At 37.2% G+C, this 19,846-nt stretch overlaps 1 protein-coding gene across 1 annotated transcript; it reads right to left on the bottom strand.

Annotated features, from left to right (window-relative positions):
• Positions 1-8,225: 8,225 nt before the first annotated feature.
• On the bottom strand, positions 8,226-16,973 carry LOC108056145 (probable peptidoglycan muropeptide transporter SLC46). The gene is made up of 5 exons (XM_017139840.3): positions 16,604-16,973; positions 11,319-11,716; positions 10,511-10,912; positions 9,394-10,137; positions 8,226-8,978 (listed from the first exon to the last, which is right to left on the bottom strand). Exons 2-5 carry the CDS (start codon positions 11,699-11,701, stop codon positions 8,675-8,677), a joined length of 1,833 nt encoding a protein of 610 aa, XP_016995329.2. The 5' UTR covers positions 11,702-11,716; positions 16,604-16,973; the 3' UTR covers positions 8,226-8,674.
• Between the last annotated feature and the right edge of the window lie 2,873 nt (positions 16,974-19,846).

Below are 19,846 nucleotides of genomic sequence, written 5' to 3'. Positions count from 1 at the left end.
GTTCCCCGAACAACTGAACAACTGGCTCGGTCTTGGGTTTCTGGTCTTGCTTTTGATGTTGAGAGCGGATGCTGCTAGCAACATTTCGTGTTGCTCGGCAACATTTCCCATGAAATCTCTTGATGTTTATAAAATAAATATAAATATTTGAACAAATATAACTGCATTTAAATTAGAAAAATGAAAACATAATAAATAAAATGCCCAGCAACTTTTCAAACAATTTCTTAATGTTATTAGAAGTGCATTTAGACTTGAAAAGTAAAACCAAAATAAATAAAATGCTCGGCAACATTACCCACAATTTCTCGAGGATAATAAAACTGCATTTAAATTGTAAAAAATAAATGAAATGATAAGTTTGAGTACCGTTTGATTTTATCAACATCTGTTGCTCGCTCTCTCTCTCTTTTGCAGCGATTTTTGAAGTCATGTTGATAGGGAACTCAATAAATATGTCAGAAAAGGAAAGATCTTTGAACCCTTAATCTTTGAGCTATTAAAAGAGGAAAATAAACTGATTTTAATGGAATTTAAAAAATATTTTCTTATATCTAACATAATGTATACTTAATTTTAATTTTTAGTTTAATTTTGAATCTTAAACCAAAACAAAAATAATAAGTTTTCTTTGCAACAAATCTACTGCGAATTGTCAATCCCATAATTTATAATTTGTAAATTTATTCATAACTTTCGATACTTTCCCCCTCGTCAGACATTTTGCGCACAAATGCTGTCTGAAAGAAAACGTAAACGTACATTACCTTACTCGATTTCAGGTCGCACCTTCCTTACAACAAAGACACCGTTCTCAAAATCAAAACTTCCGCTGTCATGATTCCGTTTCGAAAATTCCACTCATTCAGAAATGCTAATTGCAGACAGGGGAGATGTGGAGATATGTAGAGATATGTCTGCACAATATGGGGTAACGGAGTCGGATTCAGATTCAGTTGAATTCAGACACAGCGACGCCTGCGCAACAGTTTGTGTTTTTGTTTTTGTTGGATGTCTTCTTCCTGAAAAAGAAAAAAGCGATTCTTAATGCTTAATGCTCGGAGCTTGCCCAGCGGCATGCCCCACGGCCAGCGATTTGTATTCGTAAAGAGGGAAGCCAAAGGGAACGTGCCGGTAGAAATCTTCAGCTTCGCCGGTCTCTGAGACAGGGCTTCCGTTCGAGCACTGAGCCAATCTGGAATTAGTAGAGGTAAAAATCAAGAAAATATTTTTATTCATGGTTATTATTGGCTAGATTTAGTAAAGATGAAAAGAAAGTTTATTTACTTGTTAATAATAAATAGAAAACGAGCTTTACATCAGTCCTTAATTGTTGGTAATACTTAAAAGTTTTAGGTAATTTTTTTAAAATCAATGTAAGCGGATAAAAAATATATAAATATAAATACTACCTCAACTCAAGGTTTTTTATTGGTAAAAGTAATTTTTTAACCCATTTTTTCTTGCAAATCCAAATTTAGTACATAGAAAAAGGGGTTAAATTTCAAGAGGCAAATAATAAAATTACCATTAATTTCTGCGTGTGCACTTCGTCTGCTCGGCTGCTTTATTTTTTGATTTATTGTTTTTGACATCTTTTCTTTTTCGTCGTTTCGTCGTCTTTTTGGGCTCCTATTTCTTCGTTTTCGTTTTACCAGGATGAAGAGTCCCCAGTTCCCAGTCCCCAGGCTTGAATTCGAATTCCAGTTTTGGGTTTGCGTTTCAAGTGGATTCACTCGTAGCTGGAAATCTTTTCCTTTTCGTTATGTTTTATTTATAACGGATTTGTTTCTGCCGTCGTCATTGTTTGTAAATATTTATGCCAACCCACACATGTTGCCCCTTCCTCGAAGACTCCTTTTTTGACCTGCTGCCGACGTTGGTTTCTCTTGATTTGGGTCCACATTTCGCTAATTCCGGAGGTTGCCCTTAATGGAATTTAAATTTCATTTGCTTCCTCGCCTAGGAAACCTAGCAAACTGGCTAACCGCAGCGAGATATGATTTGATATTGCTTTTCCCTATTGAGGAAAACTTTCGGTCGATTTCACTCTGCCCGAAGCGACAAAAAGCGAACCGCAGCTTCAGCTTTTGACCAGGCTCAGATCTTAGGCACTCAGAAAAATGCCAGTCAAAATTAAGTTAAGACACATACAAGTTTTTTGTAGAGTAACAATTAAACCATAATATTTTTTGATAATAAATAAAGTAAATAAAATAAATGAAACCAAAATGTATGATTTATTTTTGAGATATTTATAATATATTTGATTATATCATTTATATTCAAGTATAAAATTTTCTCTCTGTGCACCGAAAAGTGCGCAACATGTAATTATGACGCCTCCTCTCGCACTTGGCCGCTTTTAAGCGAAATGCAAATGGCCAGCACCTGATCATTACGATCATTATAGAGCTCAGTGGGCTCAGTTGCTTCAAATGATGATGATGATGGCAATGAAGCCGCTGGTCAACGCCTTTCGTTTGGGGCGTGGCACTAGATTGAAAGTGAGGAAATGAAAGGAAGGGAGGAATGTGTGAGCAACAAAGGCTTCAATTAATTCAAGCAAATTTCCTAATGTTTATCTAAAGAATATATACTTCATCTTTTATTGAATAGAATGTAAAGAATATTTTTGTACACCAGAGCCATAAAATATAGTTTTCTCAACAATCCTTTTAAAGAAAATTTTCAATTAATTTCCCGAAATAGCTCGGCTTACTGCTTCCGAAATGTTTGCTGGAATATTAGTTATTTCTCGGTTATTTCCTGCTGTTGTGGTTGCTTCTGTGTATTTCTAATGAGCCCTTCCCTTGGCATCCGTGTGCTTTTGTATGCCTTTATTTTATTTTGTGTTTTTTTTCTTTTCATTTAAATGATTTATTTATTTTTGCTCATTGCCCTACGCAAGCTTTTGGCCTGTCCGCCGCAACACACACATCCCTTAGACCCTGGATTGACTTCTACACGGAGCGAAATTTCGCTGTGAATTTATTAAACATGTTGGAAGATAAAAGTTGTTAAAATAATATTTTAATATATTAATGCAATTTAAAGTTTTTATATTTTATAGCCGAAATTCTCTGACAATGTCTATACAGAGAGAAAAAAAAGGTAATAGAAATATCCTTTTTTTATGCAGGGGTAATTCAAATTAGCTATCACTTTCTGTCTATTTTTATTATTTCTGTTTTACTAATTTCATTTTAGATTCCATTATTATTCTTTTCTTAATTATTATTATTGTACTGCATTTTTTCCAGTGCTCTTTTTCAGGCACTCCCTTACATCTTGGCCCCGCATTGTTGTGGTTTGGCGGAGTTGCTCTGCTGGCTGCTGGTGTTTTGGCTGTAATTGTTGCCGGGAAATTGCTTCTGGCATTTGATTTGTACATCATTTTTAACGAAGCATAAAGTTTTCTATATGGCAGGAACAGGAACAGGACGATTCCGGGTGGCAGGAGGTCATGGCAGGACGAACGAACGGACGGACGGACAGATAGAAACACATCCTTGTTGCCGAAGCGGAGCTCTTGACTCTGCGGTTGGATTTGCCTCTTCTCTCGTCCCAAAAGCCGAGTTAATGAACAAAAAACGCGGCATGCAGATGTATAACACACATTATAATTATTATTATTATTTTTGCACTCGCTCTTCGAAACAAATTATTATTTGCACTTGCCACTGCACAACGGTCTTCTGTTTGTGACAGAATATTAAACAGGCATTTGGAAGCATTAAATCAACCAATTAGAATATTGCACTGTAATTTTAAAAATACAAGAAAAAATAATAATTAAAATAAGGAAAAAAAAAGAATTATTCTGATTTCAGACAAAACTTTATAGCTTGAATATATTTAATACTCACCATTTTACTCCCACATATAACGAAAACAACATTTCCCCATGCATCCTAAAATATTTAGTTCCCATCGATCTACCCGATTGCGCGGCATTTTGAAGCCAAACGAACCGAAAACGAACCGATTTCAGCGGAAGATTTAGACAAATCTCGCGTTTCGGTTTCTGGTATGGGTAAATGGTATATGGGATCTCCAATCTCCAATCCCCAGTTCGTTGCCATCGAGGCATGCCGCCCCGAGGTTTCCGTTCTGCATCCTCCACTCAAGTAGCGCCGACCAAAGCGATGCAGCATTAGCATTGCATCTCAAGTGCACCTTCCCATCAGCATCACCAATCATCAGTAGTCCCATTCCCATTCCCATCTTCCCCGTTCAACGTCGTCTTTATCGATGGGAGACGACTATCGGAAAATCACGTAATGGGCACGTAGGCCAAATATTTACTTAAGGGGAGGGTTCCGATTCCCAGTTCGAGTCCGGAACAGGGGCCACATTAATGTTGTGGTGGCGAACCAATTGACTTTACAAGGGACTCGAGCTGGAGCTGCTCATGAAGACGAAGTCAGGGATCTCGATGGGAGGCGTGAATGAGTAGCCAGTGTACACAAAGACTTTACTCTCCAACTGTTTTTGCCTTAATTGCCGACACTGGCTGCAACTTGCAGTTTCTTTTTATTTTATACAGATTAAGTGTAGTAAAATGTTATGTAAAAGAAATGCAATATATGCAAAAATAATATAAATAAAGATTAACATTTTGTTTTTTTGTTCATATCAGATCAAGATCTTGATTTTTGGTAAAAATTTGATTTTTTTAATAGTCTTTTAAGTGTAACTTGGCCAAAAATGGTCCTAAACCAAAAAGGCTTACTGTTCTGGGCAGCTAACAACCTAATAAATAATATCAGTGCACTTTTTGTCTATACTAAAAAAATTAATTTTTGATCAAATTTTCGCATTTTTGATAAGGGGTACCATCATCATTTTTTGCAAAAAATGGCAAAATTTAAAAATTTCCGGGTTTAAATGAGAATCGATGGGGAATTTAATAACGAGTTCAACGAGGTATGACACTCCATATTTGGATCATTATTTCCATTTTTATGACCGAAATACTACATTTTTTGGGTGGAAAATCAGGATGTTGATTTTTGGTACGAATTTGTAATTTTTCTTAATCGATTTTTGGCTGTAACTTGGCGAAATATGCTCCAAAATCAAAAAGGCGTACTGTTTTGAGCAGCTGAGGACCTAATAATTAATATCAGAGCACTTTCCGTCTGAATTAAAAAAAATAATTTTGGATCCAATTTTCGCATTTTTGATAAGGGGTACCATCATCATTTTTTGCAAAAAATTGCAAATTTTAAAAATTTTCAGGTTTTAATGCAAATTGATTCAGAATTTAAATACGAGTTCAACAAGGTATGACATTCCATGTTTGGGCTATTATTTCCTTTGTTTCGGCCAAATTACCAATATTTATATACATATATTTTTAGGCCAAAATAAACTTCTAGAGACAATAATAAGACCAAAAAAGTTATTTAACTGCCCTCTTCTCGATAAATATTCACTGCAATTGCAACTTGAAGTTCAACATTGACTTTGACTTTGGGGGCAGGGCAAACAATGGCAGGATGGGTCTAAGTTCCACGGACGGGGACTTTGCATTTCGGGGTTGCTCCTTTGACTTTGGATTGCGAGCAATTCGATTGATTAGGAGGGCACACACATACATCAACTCGAGATCCGGGCTTCCCCAACGCGAATCCTCTTGAGGAAATTGCCAGCACTCCCACACGGGAGCTTACCAAATAAAACCTTTCCATCCCTCCAGTGTGGCAAATATCAAAGTCAAAGAAATGTTAAGTGGCCGAGAAGGGGAGAAATGTGGGGCAGGAAGCTGAGGTGGAGGAGTTCGAGGTGGCAAGTATTTTGCACTAAAAGCGAAACTACTTAGCATTTGCCATCGAAGTCGGACTCTCGAAATGTGGAGTTGGTGGAGTTGGCCAGGCGGAAACGGAAACAGAAACAGCCAAAAGAAAAAAGGAGGCGGAAGGAGCGGTAAAAGCGGAAGGGAAAGCGAAAGTCTGGGCTTTCGAGGAATGAGGTCAAGAGACAAAATAGGCTTACTGACATCGTGTATGTCCGACTTTCTCCTTCCCTTGAATACAAGTGTGCAAGTGTGTGTGCTTGTTAGCCACCCTCTGCGGGAATTTAACGGTCAAATCCCTTGACTTTCGTCATTCCTCGAGTTTCTTTAACCTTTGCCATTGCTTTCTGGGGTTTTTTTGCACCCTCTACTTCAAAGGGATCAATAAGTCCTCATCTTTATAACAGGAATAGATCAGCACAAAATAAATCTATGACAATTCGGTGGTAAAATTATAAATTAGGGGGTTTAAATCACTAAAAAAAATAATTAAAATATATAAAATAAATAGTAAATAATTTCTTATGAAAAACAGAGCATGTTCTGTGGTAAAAAAAAAAATTAGGGTCTTAAAAACTCACTTAAAAAGTAAATAAATAAAATGAATTAAAGTAATGAGTATGTCGCAAGTCGCAATGAATGGTAGTCATTTTTTTATACTCTTATTCCATTGCCTTTTTTGGCTGAGCTCACGCTTAATTAACTCGTTTGATGCCACACAAATCCATATGAAGACGGTCGCCTTTAGCCTTTGCATTTGATTTTCGGTCTCGCATTTGATTAACCGATAGAATTTGTTTGATTTATAAACGGGGTATTAATTATGGAGAGTGCTTCGGCTACATTCATTCCCCGAAAAACGAAAACAAGCCGAGGGACATGTTTAATGAACAGTTTACTGTGAAATTGTCAAGAAAATGCGTGTTTAAGCCAGATTAAATGCAGCTGGCCACTGATTTATGGCCATGTTTCCCCACACTTCAGACCATTGTTTACTCCAATTATTTATGGGTCAACGGATCATCTCGAACAAGTCCGAAAGTCCGAAGAACAAAGGCGATATCAAATTTCCAGCGTGTGTTTTTGTTGTGTAAGTTTTCCTGGCCTTAAAACGATGCCTTAAAACCAGCTGAAAAGTTGGAAGAACCGATTGGAGTGGGTTCCGCTTCCATTTCCATTTCCAGGTGGGCTTCGACCGATACCGACTATCGAAAAAGTAATTAAAGGCCACGAAAGGCGAGGATGCTAAATGCTGATGCCAGTCGCAGTTAAAACCTGCCCCCGCCCCTGCCACGCCCCCACCGAAAGTCCTGCTGTCAAGTGCAATAGGTGCCACGTGCAGTTCCCAAAACAAAATGAAAAACAAAAATGCCCGGCCAGCAATAATGTGGCAGCAGATTGCAATGCAGGCTGCCCTTGCGACCTTTGAATACCCTCTCTTCTTTATTATTATTATTATAAATATCATTTAAATTTTAAATATAATTACTTTTATTATTAGTTTATTTATTTATGTATACTCTGGTAAAGATGTCATTATATATTGCCTATAACCTATTTGATTTTGCTACTGAATTTAGACCTCGTTCTTTAGGATCCCGAGTTCTTCAAAAACCGGTTTTAACCTTTTTCTTACCTTTTTTCATTCTTAATGATTACAGTTGTCCAATGTTTTACCATAAACATCTAAATAGGCTTGTAAGTTAGCAAAAATATTGGGTTTACAAATTAGTTAGCTTATTTAGAAACCAGAGATTTAAAAAAAAGGATAAGCTGAAAATATTAAAAATATCTCCTGTTACAAAACTCGATTTAGCATAATAGGAATTTCCTGTCACAACTGGCACGCACATAATAATTTGCAATAATTTTACAATAGGGTGGATTCCCTTATCACACAGTTAATGCACTCGGAACCTTTTCATGCCTCGAAATGCCGCGAAAAAGAGCAACAATAGCTAAGGCCACATGCCATATACATATGTACATGCAACAAGGGGCAGATACAGATACAAAACGCATCCGTTTTGTGCAACGTAATCGACAATTATCAGCGACATGAGCAAACCAATTGTTCAGTGCTCCGTGTCCGCAGTCCGATATCCTTCGTCCTTTTGGCCCCGGATTCCTGGCATCCTGTTTTCCTGGTTATGTGCAGGAAGAGAGCGATAGGCTCGCGGCCAGAAGTCCATTTAACCCAACGCCAACTAGTCCATTTGTGTGTGTAATTGTTTGCCGCAACACTGATTACGATGGCTAAAAAAACATTAGCCTACAAAATAATTATTTCCATATTTGTTGTATATTTTACCTACCTGCATTTTTTAATAAATTCTAAAATTATATTATTTTAATTTTTTAAAGACCATTTATTATATTCAGTTATTTTAATTTGTTAGCTAGTGTAATAGTAAAAATCAACCACTCGCTTCGGACAATGATACATTTATTAAATTCTTCTTAACGCTCCTTACAGCTAGGCAAAAAAAGAAATTATAAAAATAACAAATCGGAGTAGCATACGATATAATTACAACGAAAACGGAAATACATTTAGAAGCTTATGGCTAAATAAAAAAAAAATAATTTTTGTAATTGTACACATTATTTAGGTTTAGGATTTGGGATTGGGACTATGTGCAGGCTCAAGAATAATTCGCGGCAAGTTCAATTCACTGGAGAATTTCAATCGATATATCGAAATTTCGATTATCATCTCACTTCTTTATCCGATTTATCAACACTGGAAATTCTTTATTTTTCGAATCACTTTCCGGTTACTTGCTCACCTGATCCCGATTCCCTTAGCGGAATGTGAGTATGTACATACATGAGGATGGGATATGATCGCTATCGATCCCGTTCTCATCTCGCCTAACAATCCTTGACCTTGACCTCCTCCTGAACAAACCCTGGATTCTCGATGCCCCTGGATTCGCTGGTGATATTGGTGTTATTAGTGGATGGTGGCTGGGTGGACGGTTCGCTGTGCTCCAAGGATTCGTGTATCACATTGGCCACTATGCCGTTCATCTGGCCCTTGGCCTCACTGGCCAGAGCCAAGGCTTCGATGGCGTTGATATTGCCATTCGGATCCTTGACGGACATCCTGGCGGCACTTTCCGCATCCGGCGAGGCCAGTTTCCGCCGCTGGCGCACCTGGAAGCGGTACATCCATCTTAAAAGGAGATTATAGATAGTATTAATTGAATTAAATCAAAAATGGCGTAGTAAAAATAAATATATGTATATTTAATCCAAAGATTACTCGATCACCTCGATTATCAGATACCCGTTACTAAGCTAGAGGGAGGGAGATGATGTTATGCAAGTATTTAATCAACTGCTTGCACTGCTTGCATTCTATTCTTTCTTTTTTTGCTCATAACTTTTTACTGAGTGGTCCGATTCTAAAATTTCTTCCCCATTTCGATAAGTATTAATAAACATAAGCAAATGGCATTTACACTTTTACAAATTTGTTAGGATAAGGGCGCCAGACATACATTAATTGTTAAATGTAATACTTTTATATTTAAAGTTGAAAAATATTAAAATTGAATATGAAATCTTTGGATTTACTGTTTACTCACAGGAATATGAACACAGAGAACAGGGTCAGTCCGCCGCCCAGGAGGAAGAAGGCTCCCGGCAGGACGCGCAGGGTGGCCGCATACAGGGTGGTGTACATGGGGGCGAAGACCATGGGCATCAGGGCCTCCGCCACCCCAAACAGCGAGTTCACCTTGCCCAGTTCGTCCTTGGACACCAGCTTGGTGGCTATCGATCGCATCGCTATGAAGGCAGTGCCATTGAAGATCTCCACCAGGCCACCCAAGTACATGTGCCAAGGCAGCGTGGCAAAGGCATAGACGAAGGACGAAAGGATCTTCGAGGTACTGGACAGCACACCCACCAAAGCATCATCGATGTTCAGCTTGTGGGAGAGCACGCCCACGCAGAAGATCACACCGATGAGGCCGGTGAACATGGCGTAGGTGGAGAAGAAGCTGAACTCCACCTCCGACCAGTTGAAGCGGAAGCGGGTGAACAGGTAAGTCACAGCCATCTCGCCATGCAGCGGACCAATGATCACCATCACCACGATCATCAGCAGGATCACTCGCTTGCGGCGCTGGTTCTCGCCCCGCTTGAAGGCCACCCGGAAGGTCTGGACCACGTGCTCCTTGTCGAAGAAGTCGGCCAGCAGGCTCTTCTGCTCGCCGGCACTCTTCTCCGGCCGCGCCACCGGCTCCTCCAGGAAGAAGAACCCGTAGACGAAGGCGATCACGTAGAAGGCGGCCGAGATCGAGAACACGCCATAGAAGCCAATTTGCCTGGAATGAATTTTAATTTAATAAGTGGTCTTTTCGATTCTGTAAACGTATAAACTATACAAATTTTGATATTTTATCTGATTACTCAATTTATTTCTTATTGAAATTATCCAATATATTAAGAATTTACCCCTTTATTATTTATATATTATTATTTCCAAAATAATTATTTTTTTTTAGATTTTTAGGTCAACCCGTTCTGGGTAATTATGGCTACCTCCCGTTTTTTTGGGCAAACTTTATATATTAGTCAAGATTATTAGTTTTGAACAGTAAGCAGTTGCCTGAAAGGCTGTTTGGAAATCACAAACAAAGTTTCAATATTTTGAAAACGGAAAAAAGGCATAAAATCTCAAGAAAAATCAGAACTCACTTGAGCAGGACTCCGCTGAAGGCCATGCCGATGGGCACGCCCACCGAGAAGCAAACGTTGAGGATGCCGATCCTTAGCGTGCGATCCTCCTCGGTGGTGATGTCCGCTATGTAGCTGAAGACACCCATCAGCATGGTGAACCAGCCGCCGCTGAGCGAGGGGAAGATGGCCTCCGTGAGGGCGGCGGCCTCCATGGGCGCCTTCTCGAAGTAGACGCACAGCATGAGGCCCACCACCCCCAAGAACTCGCCCACCACCGGGATGAGGATGCAGGGCTTCCGCCGGCGGTGGCGGTCGCTCCACGAGCCCCAGAACAGGATCAGCAGGCAGGGGAACAGCGACTGGATCACCGTCTTCCAGGCGGCCATCCTCGCCACCATCTGCTGCACGGTCTCCTCCTCACTGGGAAATAAAAATAAATACAAATTAAATAAAAGGATATATTATTAAATAATAGTATGGAAGCTAGGAAATCCCTTTGTCTTTTTAACAATTTGAATTTTATTTTTAAGCAAGTAATCAAAAAGGTAGATTTTAAAATCTAAAATATAAATCGGTGCCTAAAAGCACAGAACAAATCAGAAAGAGAAGGTAAAATCAATTATAACACTGCCTACATTTGGGCATTTGGACTTTAGAAAAATGTTATAGCAGCAATATTTAAGATCATTAAAAAAATAATTTCATATGTTAATCAATGTTTAGAATGGATGAAAAATATATTAATTGCCTATGAAATCTTCGGTTTTACCACTTTTTTATCACTGTAGTATGGGTTTTCTATACACCCGCTAGTTAAATCACTTACAGTGTGTAGTTGGCTGTTTGGCGGCGGGTGAGTGCATCACACACCTCGTCTCCGTAGGCCATGTTCACCCGACAGGCCTTCTCCAGGTTGAGGTTCTGGGTGGCCAGATTGGAGAGCACGCTGGGCATAATGTAGGCGGCCAGGATCGGTTCCACGGTGACGTTGTTGGCCACCAGACGGATCTTCTCCCGCCACGATCGCTTCACGGGCGGGGTCGTTGTGACATTATCCTTTTCCTTATCCTTCGATTTATCCACACTGGGGGAAAGTGTCGTCGTGGTCGTTGGAGGAGGGGTGGGATTGGGATTAGGTGGCGGTGACTCGTGATTCACCGTGTATTTGGCGAATTTGGCATCGCCCAGGCTGCCGTCCTTGGGTGACATCCTGCTAAAAAGAATCTATAAGTAAAAAATAATTATTAAATTAAATTAAAAACTAAATAACACTTATGAAATAAGATATTTCCCTCTATTAAAGTTCTAAATTTATGAAATAACATAATTCAAACTAGTGTTAGAAATGCTTTAACATAAAAAACTTGAAAAACTTGTATGTTAATAAATAATTAATATTAATAAGTCTAGAAAAAAACGGTAATTAATTTAAAACTCTTCCGATTTTCGACCAGAAAGATTCATTGATTTATTCGTTCATTCTTAGAGCTCATTTATAGAGCTCTTCTACATACATATAAGTTGTCTAGACCTTAGCTCGTGTCTTTAATTAAGCAGATCTTAATGACCTACTTTATTCTTAGTTTAGGTTTTAGCGTTTTCGAGGGTAATTTATGTAGTCTAGCCCCTCGTCTCCCCAAAAGTTAATTAGCCTCTGTTATCTAAATTGAATTGTCATAAACACGGAATTGATAAATTTAATTAAAAGTCCATTAACAAGGTTCTTTGCACTGCTAATCTTTTATCTGGTCTTATTATCTTTTTTTGTCTTTCCTTAAAGGTACATTACTTCGTTTACTTGATAATAAGGTATTTAAGTTCCCATATTTTGGCGTACTTCTTTGTGGTCTTATGAACTTTTATTAACTATTTTTTTTTAACTGTGTCAGCATTTCACTTCAAGAGAAGTCAAAGTCAATCAAAGTGGGACGTCAACATGCGATCTCTGAAGGTTATTATTATTATTATTATCACGGCGTTTCGGTGGGGAAGTTCTGTTATCTTTGGAAGACAGGTGTTCGTGCCCCTCTTTTTTTTACTCTTAAAAAACCCCACTCCAGCATCCGCTTGTAGGCCGCTAATGAAGCCAGTTTGTAGTGGAAATTCTATTGCGAAATGTAATTAGTGGAACTCCGATCTGTAGGAACGAATTCGAAATCGAAATCTCCGGGTCTGCAGCTTCGACTTTATCTTTGAACCCCCTTGGGATTTGGAAATCCCAGACAGCGACGACATTGCCATTTTTTCACTTGCCTTTTTGTTTCGCATTTTGTTGCGTTTGCGTTGTAGCTTTTAATTGTTTTGCTTAGTGCATTTGTTTTTGTTTTTGTTCGTCAAAAGTGTTTACACAATTGTTGCCACATTTTGGCTTAAAGCATATGCCCACCCGTCTATATGTCATTTATTCCCCCATTCCATTGGCAACTTCACGTGTCAAGCGCATTAACCTTATCGCCAAGAATTCGCCCAAGGGAATGCCTAAAAATTGAAGAACCTTAATTAAGCAGATTGTAGCTAAACATATAGACACGCACTGAAGTTGGGAAGTCAAAAAAACAATTTCAGTATTTATTATATATTGTAAGAGTAACAACCAAAATTTTAGAGATCATCTATATTTTCGGTTAATCTATATTTATACCTATATTAAAAAAAAAACTCCAAAGTATTATTTTTTGTTTATTCATCCATAATTCACAAATATAATTTGTTTCTGAAAATCTTTTGAATCTGAATTCATTTATTTCTATTTTATAAATATTATTTATACATAAATTTAAAAAAATATGTTATAATGGAGAATAGCTTTATAAAATTTGTAAACATCTTTTAAACCCGAATTCATTATAATATAATTTTTTGTCTATTCATTTCGAATGGAGAATAGAAATATATATTTATCTGGCGGTGGTTTCCCCATTTCCCTCTTTCAATTAACAAAATTAAAATTACCCAAAATTAGACAAAGCTAATTGACCTTGACAGGTGATCACAGATCACACACGAACGAACACTCAAACACACCCAAACATCTTGGTCATAAAGTGCAGCACTGACCGTTTTAATCTCCAACTTCCGCCGTGCGATGACGCAGAGTAAAAAGTAGAAAAATACATAGAAAGCTAATGGCGAACAAAGTCCACACTTGGATTTGGATTTGGATATTTACAGTACAGTAGGGCCTCTAAACAATTATCGAATTTCACAAAGAAAGTCGAGCTGAATCAGCGAACTATTTTCTATACTTTGTATTTATAGCCAAAGTTATTTGCAAGTTAAATGGGTGCTCAGTTGACCCAAATCATTTAACCAGAACTGAAAATTCAAATAAATTAAAAAACAATGTTTGTTTTTTAGTGATAAATGCTTGCTTAAATGATTATTGTTTTGTTCGACTTTTTTGTACTTTGCGGCTTAAAGCTAAATAAATTTATATTACATCTATGTTATATATAGATTTGCAATGCCGAAAGCGTGACTTTTGCACTAATTCATTTAAAGTCTCACAACTTATGGCTCATAAATAGTGAAGAATTGTGGAGCATCGTCATTGGAGTGCACTTGACATTGGGAAACTGCAATTTCTGTTCTGCATTTAGTGCACTTTTTGAACGACGAACCAATGAAAACAACATACAATCAGACGTGCGTTGAACCCACTTAAGGAAGAAACACTATTGAGGTCATTTGGGGCCAGGCCAAGCCAACTCAAGCCGTCGATCGTCGATCGGTCACGTCAACAACTATTTGGCCACCAATCACCATTTCCATTTGCAGTATGGTAGCCATGGGTACTACCAGCGCTACCAGTACTACCAGTACCAGTACTGCATACTAACCAGCCTAATCGATGGTTATGGCCATGTGCAACTTCAGGAAGCATTTGTTCAGATGTTCAGGTCCCCACTGCATGACTATACGAAACTAGGAGTGGGGCACTGCGAAAAAGTATTGGTAATTAACCATTTAAAACATTTTAAACCCAAAAAAAGTATACATTCAATTTGAAAAAAAAAATTTCACCTTTATTATTTCACTGCTTTGAGAGAGATCACTGTAACAGAAGAATACATATATCATCTGTATTATAATCGCAAGTGCGTAAACTTAGATCTCAGAAAAACTGTATTTTTTTCGGGTGTATATAAATATTACGATTTTTAATCTTAAGGGTTAAAATTAAAAAAAAAAAAACCGAAATTAGATTAGACAGAAATTTAACTACAATTTTATGCAAATGTTTTTTTAACCCATCAAATGTGGCTGAAAATCATTCTCTAAAAAACCCGATTTCTCATTAAAACCGCCAACTAATTATTACTTTTATATTCGAAATGTCATGCTGACTGGGTTGAATGATTTCTCTGTGTACCAAATAACAATTTTGACTCTTCCCACGATGTGAATCATAGCGATAACGAATAAAAAACAAATGACAAAAATTACAGCGATTATTACCAAATATTTGGCGAGTGCCTATCGTTTTTTACCCACTCTCTATAATTGTGCTATTATTTAATTTTCTAATCTCTGTCTGATTTTTTCGGGCCGTTTTCCCCAATGTTGCTTCGCTCATTTCCGGCTGGTTTGACAAAACTTTTCACACAGGCGAATCGAACAAGCGATGGCGCTCCAAATTACCCATTTACGTTATTAATTGCATGTCTATGACAGATACAATTAGATATATGAGTGTGGAATCGCAGATACGAACGCCAATACACGGATACGGATACAGAGATACAAAGATACGGGGCTCCGAAAGTCTGGCCGTGACACAAACAAAGTTCTGCCTTAGTCGGGCCACTAAATTGGAAATAATTAAATACAATTAGCCGGGCAAAAAAAAAAAACAGAAAAACGACAAAACTTTTCTTCTCGGATTTATTTATGCACAATTCAATGGTAAAATTAGCCGCTAAAAATATTTAGACACACGAACGCAGGCTGGAAATCATATCATTGTGCACGGCAAACAATTTCGCACATTGTAATCCACGATGTTACATGTATTTTAAATTATATAATAAATTGTTGTTTATATTTTTTAATCGGTTAAAAACCCATTTTTTTCTCTGCAGACCTGTTTCCAAGTTGCGGAAGTTCCGGCAAATCAAAAAAAAGCAGAAGCTTTGGAAACAGACTAGCAAAACAAAACTTGACAAAAAATAAATAAAGAAAAGCATGGTCGACTAGAAGATACCCATTATTCGCTGTCATTAAACAAAATATTTATATATCTTCATTTACTATGGAAATATGGTATTAGAAAAATATGTACGAAAGATTTTGTTCTGATTTTGCTCGCCGAAGATCGGAAGTGATTCTTTTCCCATTTCCCATATACTCTACAAGTAAAGGGTACGAATCTCTATACGTCGGCGATCAAAATAATGATAAACGAACCACTAATTCGGGCAATCAAGCAATAGCGCAACAACGAAAAACACGGATCTCATTTTGCAAAAAAAAAACGCCGCAGAAAATTTGAAAACAACCGAAATTAGAATAAATTAAATACGATTTGCTTAAATATATTCCGGCCTAATTATAATTAATTGGGCCTGACAAATAGCCAGGGATGGTACGAGATTGTCACCGAAATTTGTCGAGATTTAAGAAAAGGGTTGTCGAAATGTAGCAATTAATATAATTTTGTATTTTATTAATTTTTATATCTGCACATAATGGGTAAGAAAACACAGAAAACTACGAGTAAGGAAAATACATTTTTGGACCGACTTTTTAAAGTAATTTCACTAGGAAAAATGTATCTTATATATTTATGATTTTATCATATCACCTCTGTTAAAATGTTCACCTTTTATGATGATATTTTGATAACTACACTAGATTCTGGATATTTTTGACAACCCTATGCACTAAAAAGCGAGAGAAATGGTCAAACAAGCGGATTTGATTTAATTTACATGTCGTTAATAAAATTAGTAAAAGAGCAAGACATACACACTGACACACACACATACGGGGGATACATATACATCTACAGCATATGTGAATGCTGTAATTGTAAATTGCTTGGGAAATCCCCCACTTCCACCGATTTTCTTCAACGTTTTTCTTAAATCATTTTCCATTTTCCAGCTTTACCTGATTTCTCACTTATTCGCTCCTCCTGTTTGTTTTTTTTTTTTGTTGTTTGTTTGTTTTCTAATCGCCGTTTTGCCGTTTATTTTGTTTTTGTTTCTGTTTGCTCGCAATCATTTACATTTACACGGCTGCAATTGCAGTTGGATCGCTTTTGGGATCGCTTTTGGGGATGGTAAACAAAATGGGATTCATGTACCATGTACAATGTATGTTGTATTTATTTTTATTTTATTTTATTTGGTTAAGTTTTTATTTGGTTTATTTTTATTTATTTTTATTTTATTTACTCAGACGCCACTTTCGGCTTAACGAGCTGTGGCTCAGTGTCTAAACCATCGGCGTTGAGCTGAACTCGGCGACTAAAATATTTCGTATTGAATTTGATGAGTTCCGCTGGGTAGCTGGGTAGCTACGGTAAAAAGTAAAAACGCCGTAACGCTGCCGCTGCGCCGTCGGCAGATTCCGATGCGTCGTGTGGGCGAGTGGGCGGCACGATCAGCCCGAGGCAGCGCTGTCGACGCAGGGAAACACACACACAGATGCAGACAGTGAAACAGAAACAGAAAGCACAGATACAGGTGGACACACAGGTGTAATCCTCCTTTTTTCACACGAAACCCATCGCCAGCGAAGGTCCAATTTGAACTGAAAAAATCTACGAATCTTAAAAGCAACAGAGAAAAATCCCCTCTCAGACCAGTTTTGCGATCTTTAAATGGGTTTTTTACTGATCTCCCCCAAAATAAAAACCGTAGTCTACAGGGGTTAGGAATTAAATTAAAAGAATTAAAAAGAAAAAAATGTCGTTGATATAAATTCCATTGCAAATAAAACAAAAATTTTAATTTTTAAAATAAAAAAGTTTATAAAATTATTTCAAAAATATATCCATCATTTTTAAAAAGCCTGGGCTTTTTGTAATTGCAACAACAAAACTTTGAAATATGGAAAAATGTTTGTAAACTTTTTTTTATTATTTTAAAAATGTACTATTTTTTAATGGTAGGTATGTCTCTAATTTTTTTGCATTTTTGGCATTCGCCTAAATTTATGTTAGGATTTTAACAACACTTTATATAAGTATTCAACTAAAGTTGTCAATTTCCATGTTCTATATTCCACTTATGTTATCACCAGGATTAAATTGGGAGCTAAGTTAATAAAAGTAATCACTAAAAACCCCGTTCATCCTTATACAATCTCTAAATATCCGACAATTAACTGAGCTAATCTACACCGCCCCTCAGTGACAATTAAAATGTGTGACGATCTGTTTTTAAATTTCAATTACTAAAAATGTTACGTATACGTAAGTCATGTGTGTAAATTGTAAGAGCGCCAATTGGCTGATCGAATTAAAGTTTTCCAGAGTTTATAATTTATAATAGTTTATAAAGGCAATGTAAAGGAAAAAATAACCACCTGAAATGCAACTTACAACAACGTTTCACTTTGGAGAACAAACAAACATATGTCACGACGACAAAATTCAATTGAAATATTGCCGGGGGTAAGCCCAAGAGAAATAAGTAATAAGTAATCAATCACGAATCAATTTGGGATTTATAAATAAGCGAGCAATTATCAAAACACCGATGATTGGTAAGCTAAGGTTAAAGCGCAGATTAAGTTTAGGTTAATGTTTAGTTTTTATAATAACATTTTATTCGAGATTTGGGGTTCATGGCTGCACAGCTTTTCATTCAATTAGAACGTTTGGTTCTCTGATGTTTCTGTTTCACTGCCTATGCAGCTTGCTCTTGAGCGGTGTCCATAATTATCGCACTTGCTGCCACTTTTAATAGCACTTTTAATAGCACCGACTAACCGACTATGATGATAACTACTGGTGATGATGATGGGTTGGTTTCGCTGGGCGGAGGGGTTCAGTGATCCAAAGGCCTGCGTGGCCTTGACTCACAAAGCCACAATGCCGCGGAGACCGCAAATCGCAAAAAGCGCATTCATTGACTGCAGATGCAGTTGCAGTTGCAGATGCTTAGGGTCTTTGCTCGAAAGCTGATTACAGGTACGTCAGCGATGCCAAAGGTACTACAAATCGGAAGAGGTAATTAGGTGAGGAAAAGTTCTGATCTTTGGAAAATACCTAGAAGAAAATCACATTAATTTTTTAATCCGACTTTAATATTTATTTTTATTTATAAATATTTAATCAAAAAATTTAGGAATTTTTTTATAACTTTTTCAACTTTTAAGAAAATCAAAAGAGAACTATTTATATAAATATTATTATCGTTATCAATAAGTAGATAAATATTTTTTTTAAGCTATAAAGAATATAAGTTGTAAAAGTTTTAGGTACAATTAAGTAAGGTACGACTGATGTACTCAGATACAACTGCCTATGGGCATCTATAGATGCTGCTTAAGTATAACTGGTCGTAATGAGATAGCGATTAAAATCAGCATAGCAGCACAGCAGTCACCCGATCTGTAATCAAGCAATAATATTTAGTTATTTGGTAATTCAATGCGAGATAAAAAAAATAACTGGTAAGTGGGCACAGGCACGTTGCTCCGTGGCTTGGAACGCTTTTGTCCGCCTTTGCTGATTAATTTCCAATTGTTATTATGTTCGAACACCCTTCACTTCACTCCGAGCGAATGCAAATATATATAGCTTTGCAGCTTGCAGTTTTGTTCAGCATAATTACTGGAAACCCTAGATCGCAAGACAATGCAATCAAATTGCAGCCTCATCGGCGACATCTGTCAGAAAGTCAGAGGTGGTGATAAATCAGTCACTGTCCATGATATGATATGATCTATGATCTAGCCTTTCGCCACGAAACAGCTTACGAAGTTACCTGAAACTCTATCCTATCTATCTTTTTGACACACTTAATTGTTCAAACCCGTTTTGCATTTGCGGAAGAATCTCGAAAAAATCAGAGAAGACATGCAACCGATTGATTATCTTAAATGTATTCAAATGTATAATGCCAACTATGTACACTTTTCTGATTAGGATAGCATCGCCGAATGGCGTCATATCTCTCGCAAAACCTCTTTCTCATCTTATATAAATTTTAACAAGGGTTTTATATAATTTTCACCCCATTTTGTGGGGCACATAAACAAATACTCTTTGCACACTTTCTCCCGATCAGCGATCACTTGAGATCGTTGCGTCGTTGCCCAATTGATTAATTGTGTTGTCGCTAATTAACCGAATCCATTGACGTTTTGCATATAAATTTGAAAGGTAATTATTAACCGCCG

The sequence above is a fragment of the Drosophila takahashii genome, chromosome X (assembly GCF_030179915.1).
Source record: "Drosophila takahashii strain IR98-3 E-12201 chromosome X, DtakHiC1v2, whole genome shotgun sequence".
In the NCBI taxonomy this organism is placed as follows: Eukaryota; Metazoa; Arthropoda; class Insecta; order Diptera; family Drosophilidae; genus Drosophila; species Drosophila takahashii.
The sequence above is the reverse complement of the archived record's forward strand: the minus strand, read 5'-3'. Positions and strand labels throughout refer to the sequence as shown.

Coding starts and splice junctions, on each gene's coding strand:
- LOC108056145 (XM_017139840.3), bottom strand. CDS start 11,701: ATGTCACCCAAGGACGGCAGCCTGGGCGATGCCAAATTCGCCAAATAC. Junction 10,138..10,510: donor TTCAGCGGAGTCCTGCTCAA/GTGAGTTCTGAT, acceptor AATTCATTCCAG/GCAAATTGGCTTCTATGGCG. Junction 8,979..9,393: donor TTCTCTGTGTTCATATTCCT/GTGAGTAAACAG, acceptor TCTCCTTTTAAG/ATGGATGTACCGCTTCCAGG.